The following is a 14,751-nucleotide window of genomic DNA, read 5'->3' on the forward strand; positions in this document are numbered from 1 at the left end:
ATTTATCAGAACATGCTTTGATAAGCAATTTGTATATAGTAGGTTAGGTGTATATAGTAGTTGTAGGTTAGTTGTAGTTGTAAATAGTAGTTATAAGTAGTCTCCTTTTTCCAATTCAAATCAAACCAATCCCACCAAGGTGGTCATACTTTAAAATAGGCCTGATAGGACTAGGAACTGTAAATAATAATTAAAATCTCAAATGTACCAAAGTTGAAAAGACGCATCTGTGTCACTTAACAAATTCATACATGTAAACCACACAATCACAAGAAATAAAGATCATTTAAATTGCAATGGCAATTTCATGTTTCATTCTGTATCCTGCATTTAACCATTGAAGAGGAAGCAGCGAATAAATAGAGGTAGAATTGAGAACAGTGTCTCATTCTTTTCGTCCGAGAACGGAGATTTACCGAGCATTCGTGCTTCGTCCAGTTCCTGTTCGTTCATCCACTGGTTGCATGTGGTGATCGATGCATCTTCCATAAGTTCCACCTAGTGGACACTTTTAAAAGAGTTGAACTTTCCTGTTTCCCTGCTCATCAGAGCCTTGTGTTCGGCAGTTTTGCCATGGTCCTTCGAGAGAGAGAGAGATTTACTTCGCTGGTGGCTGTAGTGGTTACAGCTGTTAGCAGCTCAACGACTGGTGGCTGAAGAGTTATCAGCGACCCATCGTTCCTACGCTGTCCGCTGTGGTGTGCGCAGCCAACGGTGCATTGTCCCTTCGCTGGTAGCTGTGGTGTGCACAGCTGTCAGTGGCTCATCGTCCCACTACTGGTGGCTGTGAGGTGCACAGCTGTCGGTGGCTTGATCACGAGTTGTGTCGTGGTCCTTCGTTCGAGAGAGGCAGCCCGTCGCTGGTGGCTGTAGCGTGTACAGCCAACGGTGACTCTTCGATCCATATGCTGGTGGCTGTGAAGTGCATAGCTGTCGGTGGCTCGATCACAAGGTAGGTTTTCGTCTGTGCTGTTGTGGTAAGGGCAATGATCTACCCCAAGAGAGAGTGAGTACATAACACATAATATGTCCGGAAATTTAGATATTCATAAGAAAATGTAGATTTTATGAAGATCCACTTTCTCCGGTTTTTTTTTTTTTTTGTATCATCTGTCCAGTTATTTTTGAAAACTGCTGGCAAAACTGGTTGGTACCAAACGAAACAAAATAAAGCCGCATTTCCATTTGAACTTTGGACGTATTCATATCGTTCGTCACAAAGCAGCTCAACACAGCGATTTTGAGACAGGCTAAAAAATGTTTTATTAAATTATAGAATAATAAGATATTATGATGATATTTTGTATGTGTCAGTAACAAGAAAAGATTGTAATGTTAGTGTTTGACACATAAAACCTGCAAATTTAGGTTTGGCAGAGTCACAATGAGCGATTTTCTAATCGCCTCTTCGCGAAGAGTGGGTGAGATAAATGACAATATCGCTTATTGCGACACTCATGTAGCAAAATTGGCAAGTATTATGTGTCAAACACAAACTTCACAATCTTTTCTTGTTGCTTACTTAAACAAAATATTATTATAATGTCTTATTACTCCATAATTTAATAAAACTTTTTTTATCCAAAATAAATGGAAGGCACTCTGTTGAGAAGTAGCGAAGAAGACAGAATTCCTCAATAACGACAAAGAACAACGCGGTACCGTGCACCAAATCCGCCGCTACCAGAAAAATACGAACCTGTGTGTAATCCACGCAAAGTGTGTCATCATCATCCCAAAAGACCTCCAGCTCGTTGCTCGTATTATCAGCCTTCTACACTTAAGTGTAACTAAACCCAACATTTTTTGAAAAGAGTAAATTTAAAATTATGTATAACGTCCGTCCACCTCGCTGCCAGGCGTACGTATATTCAAAGTTGTTTTCGTGATATACAAACAATTCGTATATAATGCAAAGAAATTGCTTATAGGTACAAAAGTGGAGGCCATATACGTGCATATTTTAATTTAATTTTAAACGAGTTGATTTAACATCATATACGATTTAATCTGTAATAACAAATTCATTTTGAAAAGTCTTACGATGTAATCCGATTTAATTTGTGATACAGTACGATGGAAAAATGAGTCATCGCATATTGGTCGGAAATTTGCATTCTATACGATTTAACTTAAACATAATGCGAGGTATGCCATTCTTATATGCGATTTTGACTAAAACTGTAGCAATTTACGATACTGTCTGTACATTATTATACGACTTCTGGTTGTCTGGGACGTCATCACGCCCAACGCTCGTAGGTAGTCAAGAACCAAGAACCAAAACGTTTGGAAGCAAATGCCTTCAATAAATTTGCAGTACATCTACTGACTATCTACACACTAAGATTTTTTTTGCCGAGATGGGCACCACCGAGCAGCTCGGCATTTTATGTTGCTGGAAATTCAGCAAAAAATATGTTTGTTAGCTGAGATCTCGGCAAAATTCCCGTTTGTTAGCTGAATCTCGGCAAGTTTTTCACTGAGATCCAGCAAAATAAAATGCCGAGCTGCTCGGTGGTGCCCATCTCGGCGAAAATATCTAAGTGTGTACACTTAATCTAGCTCGGTAAAATCTCCAACAGCCGATTACCTAGGCATTTACTTTTGCTGACATCTCTGCAAAATATCTATTTGTTAACTGATATCTCAGCAAAATCTTATTTGTTAGCTGAGACTCGGCAATTGTTTTACTGAATCTCAGCAAAATAAATTGCAGAACTACTCGGCTGTTGGAATCTCGGCGAAAAAAATTAAGTGTGTACACACTTAGATTTTTTCGCCGAAATAGGCACCACCGAGCAGCGCGGCATTTTATTTTGCTGGATCTCAGTGAAAAACTTGCCGAGATTCAGCTAACAAACGGGAATTTTGCCGAGATCTCAGCTAACAAACGTATTTTTTGCTGAATTTCCAGCACAATAAAATACCGAGCTGCTCGGTGGTGCCCATCTCGGCAAAAAAAATCTAAGTGTGTATACTAGAGGAAATGGCTCGTTGGGCCCATCGCAAAAATCTGCTATTTATAAATTTTATCTAGATGAACGCATCGCATCATTGGGACGGTACTAATGGATATTTTTGGTTGCTATTGAAAATTCAGTCGATTGCTGAATTTATGTATGGGCCCAAATTAGGGGCATTTAGGCCGACATTACATCCATTTCCCCTATTTTATAGTCAGTTACTCCTGCCGGCAAAAAACAGAAGAAAACTTTCGACGAAGCGCATCACGGGAGAAATGAAAGTCGAAAACAGATGCAACTCTGTTGAATGTTTTCTGTCGTCCGCAAATCACGCCGTATGCTCCATAATTTGTGCGACGTCTTGGCATAAAGTTGTTACGAAGCGGTCGGGGTTGAACACTCAGGTCAATTTGCCTCAGGATAGCCTAGCAATCTGTCTGTCCTTCCTTGCAGGATATTGGTCACGGTTAGTGCTCTGCTTGTTTCTCTTCTAGTCCGGAGAAGTTCTAGGTCGATAAGTTAACAACGGCTTTCGTAACTGGGTAATCGAAACGGATCATTCCAAGGTAATCTACGCATCGCACCTACTCATTTGGGAACGTATTTTGATTGACTTAAAAAAGTAAGAGGTTGTATCTAAGACACGACCGTAGATTTGACGTAGGATTACATGCTCGGTATCAACATTCGGCGAATGTGTTAGGGAAACCACTTTTTCCCATCACGGAAACGCATTGTTTACTGATGATAAAATTATTTTCTGCACAAAGTGCACGGAATTTTTGGTTTATTGAATAGATAATAAAAAAAAGCGAAAATTTATTGAAGGAATTGCATGCTAAAATTTTCCATTAATGAGATATTCGCATTCAATAATAGAAATTCGAGTTTTTTTTGCTTTTTCCGAGGACAAGGTCATGTGGTATTCGGTCATTGTGAGAATTTGTATGTACCACTTCAATACTGTTACGCATTTGACCAAAAACTTTTTATTGCTGGATACATTATAAAAGAAATTCGGGGGTGATGTGGCTGGCAGCAAAGCAAGCGAACGTTCAATGAAAATTAACTCTTAAACAACAATAATTTATGGTGGTCCTGAAAAGAAGCGTTCAATCGTGATGGTTGAGTAATGCTGAGCTATTAGGATGTTCAACACGGATGAGGCTAGCGAGCTGTATGTTGTTTGCAACGAGGGTGACGTGCTTGGCATAGATGACCCACAGCGGCTCACGACGAGCAACTGAATCCAATCTGTACGGTGCGGCTTCTTCCTCCTTCTTCGGTGAATCGAGGGCTCTTGAGGGCAGCCTTGATAGCTAGCTGCTTGCGGGGAGCCTTTCGTTGTGTACTGGAAACAAGTGTACAACGCCACGCGCCGAAAGCACTGCTGCTGCTGCTGCTGCTGCTGCTGCTGATGATGATGACGACCGGGCACCACAACACACATTGAATAAACACCGTTCGGCGAAACCAAATGGAATTCAATTTTGTAATCTGTGTTAGGGAAAGCAGTGCAGCTGCTGATGACGACCATCCGGACACTAACACACACGGTGATTGAATAAGCACCGTTCGGCGAGACCGGATGGAATTCGATTTTGAAATATGTGTTACGGAAAGCGCTTTTTGTAACCAGAGCAACAGTTGGACATTTGTGTAATTTTCAATAGTGACCTATTTAAAATTGACAAAATGCTCATTTTAACAGATTCGTAGAAAAATTTCCAATCGATTGGCATGTTAAGTATTAAAATCCATCCGCTATGGACAGGGTTAGGGGCTGTTCATAAACTACGTAGACAGTTTAGGGGGGTTGACAATTATCCACGACCCATACACTCAGAACCGTTGATATTCATGCTCCAGCTCCTATAGCCATCGCAGCTGCCTTAATGGGTGTTGTTATGTGCACAGGAACATTTTTAGATGGAGGAAGGCCTTCACTTGGTCAAAATAGAATGATTTGTCAAAATTTATTATGTATTAACTTATTATCTGAAACCATTTCACAATTTCCTTCAAGATGGTTATCGATGACTGCATAAAAATCTCGCACTAACATTTTAAACTCTATTTTCTTCCATTAAATTTGTCGAACCTCTTAACGGAATCCCTTTATGAAGAGTGGTGTTGAGTACTTAGCACTGATGAAGACTGCAAGTAGTAGACGAAATACGCGTATCTGTCAAAAGATAAGCAATTATAACGGAATTTATAGGAAATAAACCAACCCACTCAAAGCTCTTCTATTTTCTTATTTATCACGCAAACATTTTAGTAATTTGACAGGTGTGTTTTTCACTGAACCGGTTAGTGATTTTGACTGAAATTCAATTACTTTTAAAATTTATCGTCAGTAATTATTAATTATTTACTGAACTACAGCATTCACTAGACAATTGAGATGCAATGTCATTTCTTACTTTACATAGTACATCGGTAAAGTAAATACAAGGTTTCAGCAATATACTCACACAAATTACCGAATACTTGTAGTTCTTTGACAGATGTATGAAGTAATTTTACCGATCATTCAGCAGATTTTTTTTTTCTAATCAAAACCGTAACAAAAATTACAGCGGTTCGCAGATACAACGTTATCAGTCCGTTATGGGTTAACTTTTCCCAAACGAATTGTCACATAAACTGCAAACGGCCAGTGCAGTACGAGTTCGCAACCAAATGAGCTCAAATTTTGGAAGAATGATCTGAACCTGATTTGGAATGGATTGAGTAGGGTGGAGCAAAATAGATATTAAACCCTACTAATGTACATACCAAATTTCAAATTTTAAAACCAGCTACATTGATTGCTGGAACAAGATCAGCTATCTCATGATTTGCTGAAAATCCCAAGTTATTTTACTGTGTAGATAGATTTTTTATAAATCAGCAAAGAGCTGAGCGGCGCCGGTGGTGTAGTGGTAAGCGTGATAACCTCTCACCCCGGCAGGCCTGGGTTCAATCCCAGTCAGCGCCGCCGGGATGTTTTGAGGCATAACTTCTCTGATCACGCCTTCCTTCGGAAGGGAAGTAAAGCAGTTGGTCCCCGGTTCATGAGTTGGTGGGACGATAGGTAGGGTCCAGGTGTGGGAGCTGCCTCCCTGGCGTCGGTAGCATTGGTGCTCAGCACGGAAAACAAGATCGACGGAAAACAAATCAAGGAAAAAAAAGACGTAGCATTTGAGGAGGGAGGAGGGGTTCCAGAAGTTATGACCGTTCTTGCATTAGGTATAGCCAAATACGGTTCGAGGAGAAGGAGAGTTCTTAAATTGGTAACAAAAATGCTACTTCATTAAAGGATGGTTCTTTATGTGCGTGGTATTAATTTTTGTTCACCCTTTATTATACGAATTATCTACATGACGGATTTCTCACAAAGTACTCAAAATTCTAAAAATTATTATAATATTTATTGATCATTTTAAGGATTTATTTATAATCGATATCACCAACTAATGAATATGTACGTAATATTATATAGGTACACAATTAACAAAGTAAAGCAAAAAATGCTTCTATCTGAATCAATGTAAAATCATGTGCTTAATCAATTTCCAGTTTTCGCAGTGACCCGCAAAGCTCATTGTTGTTATTGTTGTTGTTATTAGTTTTTCTCGATTCGTCGACTTTCCATCGTGTATCATCGGTGAAATAATCTCTGCAAAATACACACAAAAAAAATGGTTGAATCATTAAAATTTAAATAACAAACACATTTTCTTTTTTTTTCATTCTAAAATTACAATGGTTTTACCTGGGCAAAATCACCACCCTTCATACATACAAAATCTTATATTTTTGAAAACTGCACCTAAGTACCTTTCAACAATGATCCTAAGATGCAACGTTCCGAAAATGTTTTAGAAACATTCAATGACTACTAAGAAATTGATGAAAATATGCCGGCCGAAAAAATCCTCTCTTAGTTACAGGTTACAGGGATCGTCTGCATGCACGCGCACAGCTCAAAAAAGGTTGTGCAGTCTCTTGCACTCATTTTTGTCGAAATCATGAGACCAGCGAGAGCGCGCAATTAACCACTTCATTCGAGCACTTAAAATGACGTTTACTACCACTCGAACTTTTAAATAAAACATTATTTTGAGATTTTTTCTTCTAGAACCTCGAGAAAAGTAGCCAACATTTGTGCGTTTCATAAAAAAATAGAAATTAGTTGGTCCAGTTTTGTGAAATCCCTGGTAGAAAGTCACGCCAAAACTGCTTGACAAAGTGGTCAATTATAAACAGTTCCAAACCAATGAAAACAACAAGATGTTTTTAGATGTTAGTTCCATAGCATAGAACAATATTATACTTTACCCAAACATAATGTTTTTTTAAGTTTTTGAAAATCATCATATTCTGCATGAGCGCACATTTTTCATTAGCACAAGCTCATAGCTATAGTGCCTCGTTATATGCCTCTTTATTTTTAACGTTTTTACTCGCCTGTGCTTTGTGCTGTTCCCCATCCCTGCAAGAATTTGTCGTTGTTCCAAGTTTCAATTAATGTTTCAACCTGGTGCTGATAAACTAAGGAATTTAATTCTTAAAAACAAATTCTGCTATGGGTGCACGTCTTCTCCTGTAGCGGTGTTCATCTTGTATAAAAAGTTAAATTTTAAATCTATTTTTAAAATATCCTAAATTTAATACATTAATTTGAATCAATGCTAACTACACGGATAGAAATCTCCTTATACCTTTTGGCAAATTTCTATTGCTGATTATTCATGAAATGTATAAGTTAACTAATAAGCAGACGCATTGTAAAAAGTTAATAAAGATCATATTTCAAATGAAATGTATAAGCGGTCACACATACCTTTTATGCATTCATATAGGGCCTATGTGGTTTGTCTTATGTAATGTATAAGGCAGAGGCTTTGGCAAAAATGTATAAGTGTTGTTACATGGATAAAATAATTGATTTTCGTTTCGTGTAGGGTAGACAATGTTTGAATGTATAAGTTAAAATTATTACATCTAAAAATTATGTCAACCTTAGGGTGGCTGTCTTGCCCCGTCTACCCCTATATACCGTAAAGTGCCATAATTCTGTGCACTTAAAAGCTCACGCACATTGATCGTGGAGATTTTTAAAGCAAAAAGGATTGTAAATGACAGCCGCTGAAATCCTAATGACTTTTTTTTTCATTTAGGTATAAGGACCAAGGAATCTTTTTCGCACAATTTCATTCGGTACATGAGGCAATACACATACCACTTGCTTTAAACCTATTCTACCCGCGGGCCCCGGATACAGCAAATGTTCGTTACGAGTTAGGTAATATAGTAGTCGATTTGCCTTAGAACCGCTATGTGACGTAATTCTCATACATTGTGAAGTTAATTTACCTCAATAAGGCAATACGCTTGAACCATTCCGCTTTATGTTTAGCGATTACTTGCTTTCCACCGTACTCATCAGGCAGCGCGTCCTTTGGAACATGCTCGTAAAGCGTTTCCGAGTTAGGCAGGTGGAAGTGTAGCTAGATGGAGAAAATAGTTATGATTACAAAGTATCACAACGATAATGAATCAGCTGATCAACGTTATATGTTTCTACCTACCATGTTAGCCACTTGTTTCTTCATGAACGGCTTCACCAGATACATTACTCGGTCCAAGAAGGTAGTGCAATTGATCACATGTATCGCCTTTAGTCTCACTGGATGCGCTTCCTGTAAATGAGAGGGCAATTAACTTTGTTTGCATGACTCGGTATTATTTTCCGCGAGCGCTGCCATTATAAAGCAGATTTTATTGTCGAATCGTGAGCATGAAACTATATTTTTATCAGCTGACTGTGCGACTATTTTGTTTCTTAAATAATTACCTGCGTGAATTTCATGTACACTCTAAGTGTGGAGAGTATCACTTTAGTTAGATGCCTGAGCGTAAATCCAGTCATGTCGAAAATTGGGATATCACCTCCATTGTTCATCGGAATGTCAGACTGAATTAAACGGCTGTCGGCAATCAAGAAAAAAGTTCTGATGACGTCGTTGAAATGGAACTGTAAGGAATAAAAAATTGTAAATGATTAATCATAACTTTTTAGGGTTTTAATCACTGATTATAAACATAATCTGTAATAAACCAATTCTTTACACATTATGAAAGTAACGTAAATTGGCTGAATTACTGTTGCTACTAGGCAACAATTGATAGTTATGAGCCACGGTTTTGAGATTGGAAACAAGAAAAGTTTCGTTTCTGGGTTCTGATGCATGGTCAAATAGACCTATTTTGATTGGTGAGCAGACGCCCAAGCACGCTTCAAATGGTACGGTTCATCACAATTGAAAAAGGATTTTGTTGATTCTTATTTTAATTGATGAGAGTCTAGGTCATAGAACGCTTTGACTTACGCAGAACATCACAATTGAATTTGGCTTCTTGGGGGAAGAGCAAGTATGTATGATTTAACTGTATCGAAAACGAATACCTCTTTATTTTTCACAGTAATTAGGTACTACGACATGTATCAAACAAAGGACACGATCATATTACTTAAGCTCAATGTTATAATTAATTATATAACAATTATAATTAATTTGTGGGCGTTGGCCAGATTTGCATTTTTCAGATATAATCCTAAATGAGACCTAGATTACTTAATACTCTAGTAACCTCAACTCCGTGCTCTGTCACAGTGTTTCATTGTGATTAATCAGCATTAAAATATCAAATTTAGGGTGAATTTGAAAGAAAGGGAACTTGGAGTGTAGAGCGCACTGTCCACTGGACGATTCTGAAGCCTGGCCAAGTGAGTGAAGTATGGGTTTATTTGATTGAATGTCATTTCCAATTTATATATTGATACAAACCATTGGCATTTGGTTCAGAAATTTGTGGCATCGCGAGCGATAATTTTAATTTTAGTTTATTTACGCGGTGATGATGTTGGTTCACTCGCAACTATTTTTGAAAAAAAATACTTGTTTTCGAACGAAAGTGTACCAAAAGTGCTTCTGAACGTGTTTCGTAGTTGGGTGTGGTGAAATTCGTGCATTCCCGGTTGATTTTGGAGATCCGGATCATCAAATTGCCCACCGATTCCTTTTTTTTGCCGTTCGACGACGACGGGTGTGCTTTCGCGAGAGTGACGTTTATTTGATCCGTTTCTTTGCACGGGTGTGTTTTTTGTTGTAACTAGCGTAAGTGTGCCTGCGATTTGCATTGAGTGTCGGAGATTGTAAGTAATATGAAGGATGCCTCGCTGGATACGCCCAAGACTGGACGGGCAGTAGCTGGTGGCCGTGAACGGTTCCTGGGGAAAGCACTAGATGCGACCCTCCTCCCAGATGACCATGGCAATACAGGAAGTATTGGTATTGGAAGGTAATTGCTATTAGATATTTTGCAAACAGTGACAGATAGCATGACATGAAGAACCAGTGGAGGTGCCGGGCAAAGGTGTTTATCCTAGACAAATGGTAAGTTACAAATTCGCTGTTGTCGTTGTCGTAGGCGCCGTCGTAGTCGCTGTCGTAATCGCCGTCGTAGTCGTAGGCAGTACCGTTAGTATATTTAAAATTAACCACCAACCGCTGAAAATATGAATTATCGCGTATTTCTGTTGTTCATTACATACCAAGTAAAATTCGAGAACGTAATTTCATTTGAATAGCTTGTTCAACCAGGTCTTAAACAATCGTCACGTCGGTCATAGCTTGTTATGATTACCTGAACCATGCGTAAAGAGAAAATCGAAACATTTAACGTCGCGTGAAAATGGATCTTAAGGCCTCTTTCATAGCTTTTAGTTTAAGGATTTCAAAGATCGTCGGTTGCAGTGGCTTGCTTACTGAGCAGAAAAACGCGGTCCCAGATCCTTTCATATTAAAAATGTATGGTTAGATCACTTGTTTATGGTGTATTTCGTAAAACTTTTCGTTGTCGTCGGTGCCGGTTTTGAATAGTCATAAAAACTTGAGTAACGCTATAATGTGATATGAGGGGCTCGGTGGCCTTAGCACAACCGGCTTTGCTTACTGAGCAGAACATCATGAGTATAATCTCAAGCCCATCCACATTCAAGATTTGTCAATCGTTTTATTTGTTAACATGACTACATGATAATAACAGCAACTCGATGATTAAAAAGGAGCTCCCCGGAAAAAAAATAACCATAAAATAATATAAAATCACAACACAATCTATTGCCAACAATCGATCCTATTGTATGTATATCATACAAGTAAATTTAAAATATTGTTATTACAATAGATCTACAATACGTTCCATAGAGCATGAATTTTCAACAATAGAAAAACAATAAAATTAATGGTGAATGACTCAAGTTTATTCGGGAAAAAGTGATTTTCTGTACGGTTAAGATACATAACAACCCCCTTGTTCTATTGTAGATTTCCACATTTACCATAGATTCTATTGTGGAAATTATAAATTCTATGGTTGTTTTATCGTTGCTGACAATAAAATTTATTTTAAGTACAATAAATTCTATTGTATGGTTACAATACATTTCATTGTACCTGTATCGTACTTTTTTTTACGGGTCGTCTGCCTAGTGGCATACGTTTTTGCTTACTGAGCAGAAGACCGTGGGTTCAATCCCAAGCTCCTTCGCGTTATATGATTGTTAGGACATCAATTCAGCTTATCGTTTACCAAAACGAACCCTGCTGCAAACCCAACCCTATTACCCAATATCCCAGTGATTCCTCGTGGAAGTGCAGAGGTGTTCTCGGCTTCCATCAAAGCGAGTGTCACGTCAACACATTCCTACCCCTTCCCTTTCTTGACCTATGTTCGGGCGCGGCCGGCGCTGGTATTGCCTAGTTTGGGATCACCAGTTTTTACACATTGAGGATGATTGCTAGTCCCAAGCATCGTCTATTGGTTCTCTGTGTAATTACAGCTGGTCTGGCAATAACAGAGTAGCAACCGTGGGCGGTCAATCATGCTCATGCTCATGCTTATGTGTTTCATATAAACTTCGATTCAATCGGCTTTCACAATATGCATTGTCTCAGACATGCTTGGCATACACAGTTTTGGTCACGAACTGCTCATTTGCTAATAACTTTACACAGAATTGACGAAACAAAAGTTCTGTTTGAAGCAGTATATAGAATAGAGATTAAGCTTGTTATAGATACGTAAAACAAAGTAGATTTTAATTCTAGTAATAAACTGTATTTGCTTTTGCGTTGTAAAAATGAAGTGAGACATGCTCGCTGCACATCTCGGACTTTAAGAGTAAAAATTGATTGGTGTTGATTAAAATGTTAATATTCATCACCTTTTTGCATATCTATAGTAAGCTATGATACTTATCTATCAATTTCTTTAAAGAAAAACAAATTTCAACAACTGAGTGAACAGTTATTAACAAATGAGCAGTTGGTGTGTACAACTGTGTATGCCAAGCATGGTCTCAGATTTGTTCAGTAGATTTTACTCACCTTATCTGGATCACAATCTACCAAGCGATAGAATACGAATTTATCTTCACATCCTTCAATAGACGGTAAAGGCACCATGTCTCTGAAATAAGGAAAAAAAAATTTTTTTTAAATACACAAAATAATCTGTTTCATTCACATGCATTCGCATTAATAAGTTTTATAACAGAAGTGTTATACACAATGTTTTCCCTAAAAGATAAAAAAAGATATTTTAAAATTAGATTTTTATTAAAAGGATTAAAAAAGTAACGAACCAGCCACTGGCTGAAAGTCACTCTAATAAAATTAAGGGTTGTGTCCAAAGAGCACGACCGATTTAGAAAATTAACTCGAAAAAGAACAATTCATTAATATTTTTTTGAAATTAGGCGGTTGTTGAATAAATTCTAAAATTAAGATTATTTTTTTGAAATTAGAACAGTTCCTTTATTATTCATAATTAGGTTCCAAACGTATTCACTCAAAACAGCAAAAAAATTAATGTTGATATTACATCAAAGTGGATGCACTTCAATCGTGTCAAAAATATGGTGTAATATTACTTGCCAAAAAGGACAAAATTATCATTAATACATGTACTGAAATTACGCTGCTTTTACTGCATAAAAATTACATGAGATTTTCGACATGATTGAAGTGCGTCTTATTGGATGTAATATTAAAATTTATCTTTTGCTCTGAACTTTCGGAAACTTGCTAATGTTAGTCATGGCAAAAAAAAACTTTAGAAATCAAAGTGCACCTGACATCACAAATCTTTATGTTGCAGAACTATGACAGACAAGTGACTTTCAACTAAAACTTATTTAAGTAACTTAAATTCACCGGTGCTCAATAAAAATCTATAAATAAGCAAACGTAATTGAATAAATGGAATGTCAATTTGATTGTTTCATTGAAGCATACTTACTTACTTGATGGGCTACGAATCGCCAGGTTGATTCAACGCCGAACGAAGTACTCTTCTCCATTGGACTCGGTCCTGAGCCAATCGCTTCCAGTCGCCATGAACGTTTAGCGACCTGATGTCCTCCTCAACTGCAAATAGCCAACGTGTCCGAGGTCTACCCCGGAGTCGACGACCTCTACCGGGTTCTCTGCTGAATATAATATTTGCTTGTCGTTCTTCCGGCATCCGCACTACATGCCCAGCCCACCGTAGTCTGCCGTGTTTTATAAGCTTCACTATATCCGTACCGTTATACACTTGGTACAACACGTGATTCATGCGACGCCGCCAGATGCCATTCTCCTGTTTACCGCCGAGTATTGTTCGCAGCACCTTACGCTCGAAGACACCAAATGCTCTCCGGTCAGACTCTTTTAACGTCCACGATTCGTGGCCGTAGAGGGCTACCGGAAGTATCAGCGTCTTATACAGAGCGAATTTCGTTTTCGTTTGCAGGCTACGGGACTTCAGCTGGCTACGTAATCCGTAAAAGGCCCTGTTTGCAGCTGCAATACGTCTCTTCACCTCGCGGGTAACATCATTATCGCATGTCACTAGTGTTCCAAGATACACAAATTCTTCCACTACCTCAAATTGTTCACCATCTAACAACACTACACTACCAACACCACTATTGCTCCCACGCTGTCTACCGGCTACCATGTACTTCGTTTTGGTAGAACTTATCGTGAGCCCAATCCTCGCCGTCTCCCTCTTAAAAGGCACAAACGCCTCTTCCACTGCTCTACGGTCAATTCCGATGATATCGATGTCGTCCGCAAAGGCAAGGAGCATGTACGATCGTGTGATGATGGTACCGTTCCTCTGCACACCAGCTCTCCTAATCGCTCCTTCAAGAGCAATGTTGAACAGTAAGTTTGAAAGTGCATCACCCTGCTTCAATCCATCTAAGGTCACGAACGAGGTCGAAATCTCATCTGCAACCCTTACACTTGATTTCGATCCATCTAGCGTTGCGCGAATCAGTCTAATTAGTTTCGCCGGAAAACCATCTTCTAGCATAATCTGCCAAAGCTCATTTCTCTTCACTGAATCGTATGCTGCTTTGAAATCAATAAACAGATGGTGAGTCTGCAAGTTGTACTCCCGGAATTTATCAAGGATTTGACGCAGGGTAAACATTTGATCCGTCGTTGATCGGCCCTCACGAAAACCAGCCTGGTATTCACCGACGAAGGACTCCTCAATCGGTCTCAATCTGTTAAACAGAACGCGTGACAGTATTTTGTACGCCGAATTCAGAAGAGTTATTCCTCGATAATTGGCGCACTCGAGTCTGTGCCCTTTTTTGAATAATGGGCAAATGAGGCCATCCAACCAGCTAGCAGGCAGTTCTTCGTCCTCCCATATCTTCGTTAGAATACGGTGG

The 14,751-nt window shown here is 38.7% G+C and overlaps 1 protein-coding gene across 1 annotated transcript in view; it reads right to left on the bottom strand.

Annotated features, from left to right (window-relative positions):
• Nucleotides 1–6,426: 6,426 nt before the first annotated feature.
• LOC135700650 (alpha-tocopherol transfer protein-like) overlaps nucleotides 6,427–14,751 on the bottom strand; it is a 33,333-nt gene continuing 25,008 nt past the window's right edge. Inside the window, exons 4-8 of the mRNA XM_065221229.1 lie at nucleotides 12,410–12,491; nucleotides 8,812–8,991; nucleotides 8,546–8,656; nucleotides 8,331–8,464; nucleotides 6,427–6,630 (exon numbers count right to left, since the gene is read on the bottom strand). Coding sequence (XP_065077301.1) covers nucleotides 6,516–6,630; nucleotides 8,331–8,464; nucleotides 8,546–8,656; nucleotides 8,812–8,991; nucleotides 12,410–12,491 — 622 coding nt within the window. The 3' untranslated portion in view covers nucleotides 6,427–6,515. The remainder of the gene's footprint in view (nucleotides 6,631–8,330; nucleotides 8,465–8,545; nucleotides 8,657–8,811; nucleotides 8,992–12,409; nucleotides 12,492–14,751) is intronic.

This window comes from Ochlerotatus camptorhynchus, unplaced genomic scaffold (genome assembly GCF_037179485.1).
Source record: "Ochlerotatus camptorhynchus isolate MF236.1 unplaced genomic scaffold, CSIRO-AGI_Acam_v1.1 ptg000140l, whole genome shotgun sequence".
In the NCBI taxonomy this organism is placed as follows: domain Eukaryota; kingdom Metazoa; phylum Arthropoda; class Insecta; order Diptera; family Culicidae; genus Ochlerotatus; species Ochlerotatus camptorhynchus.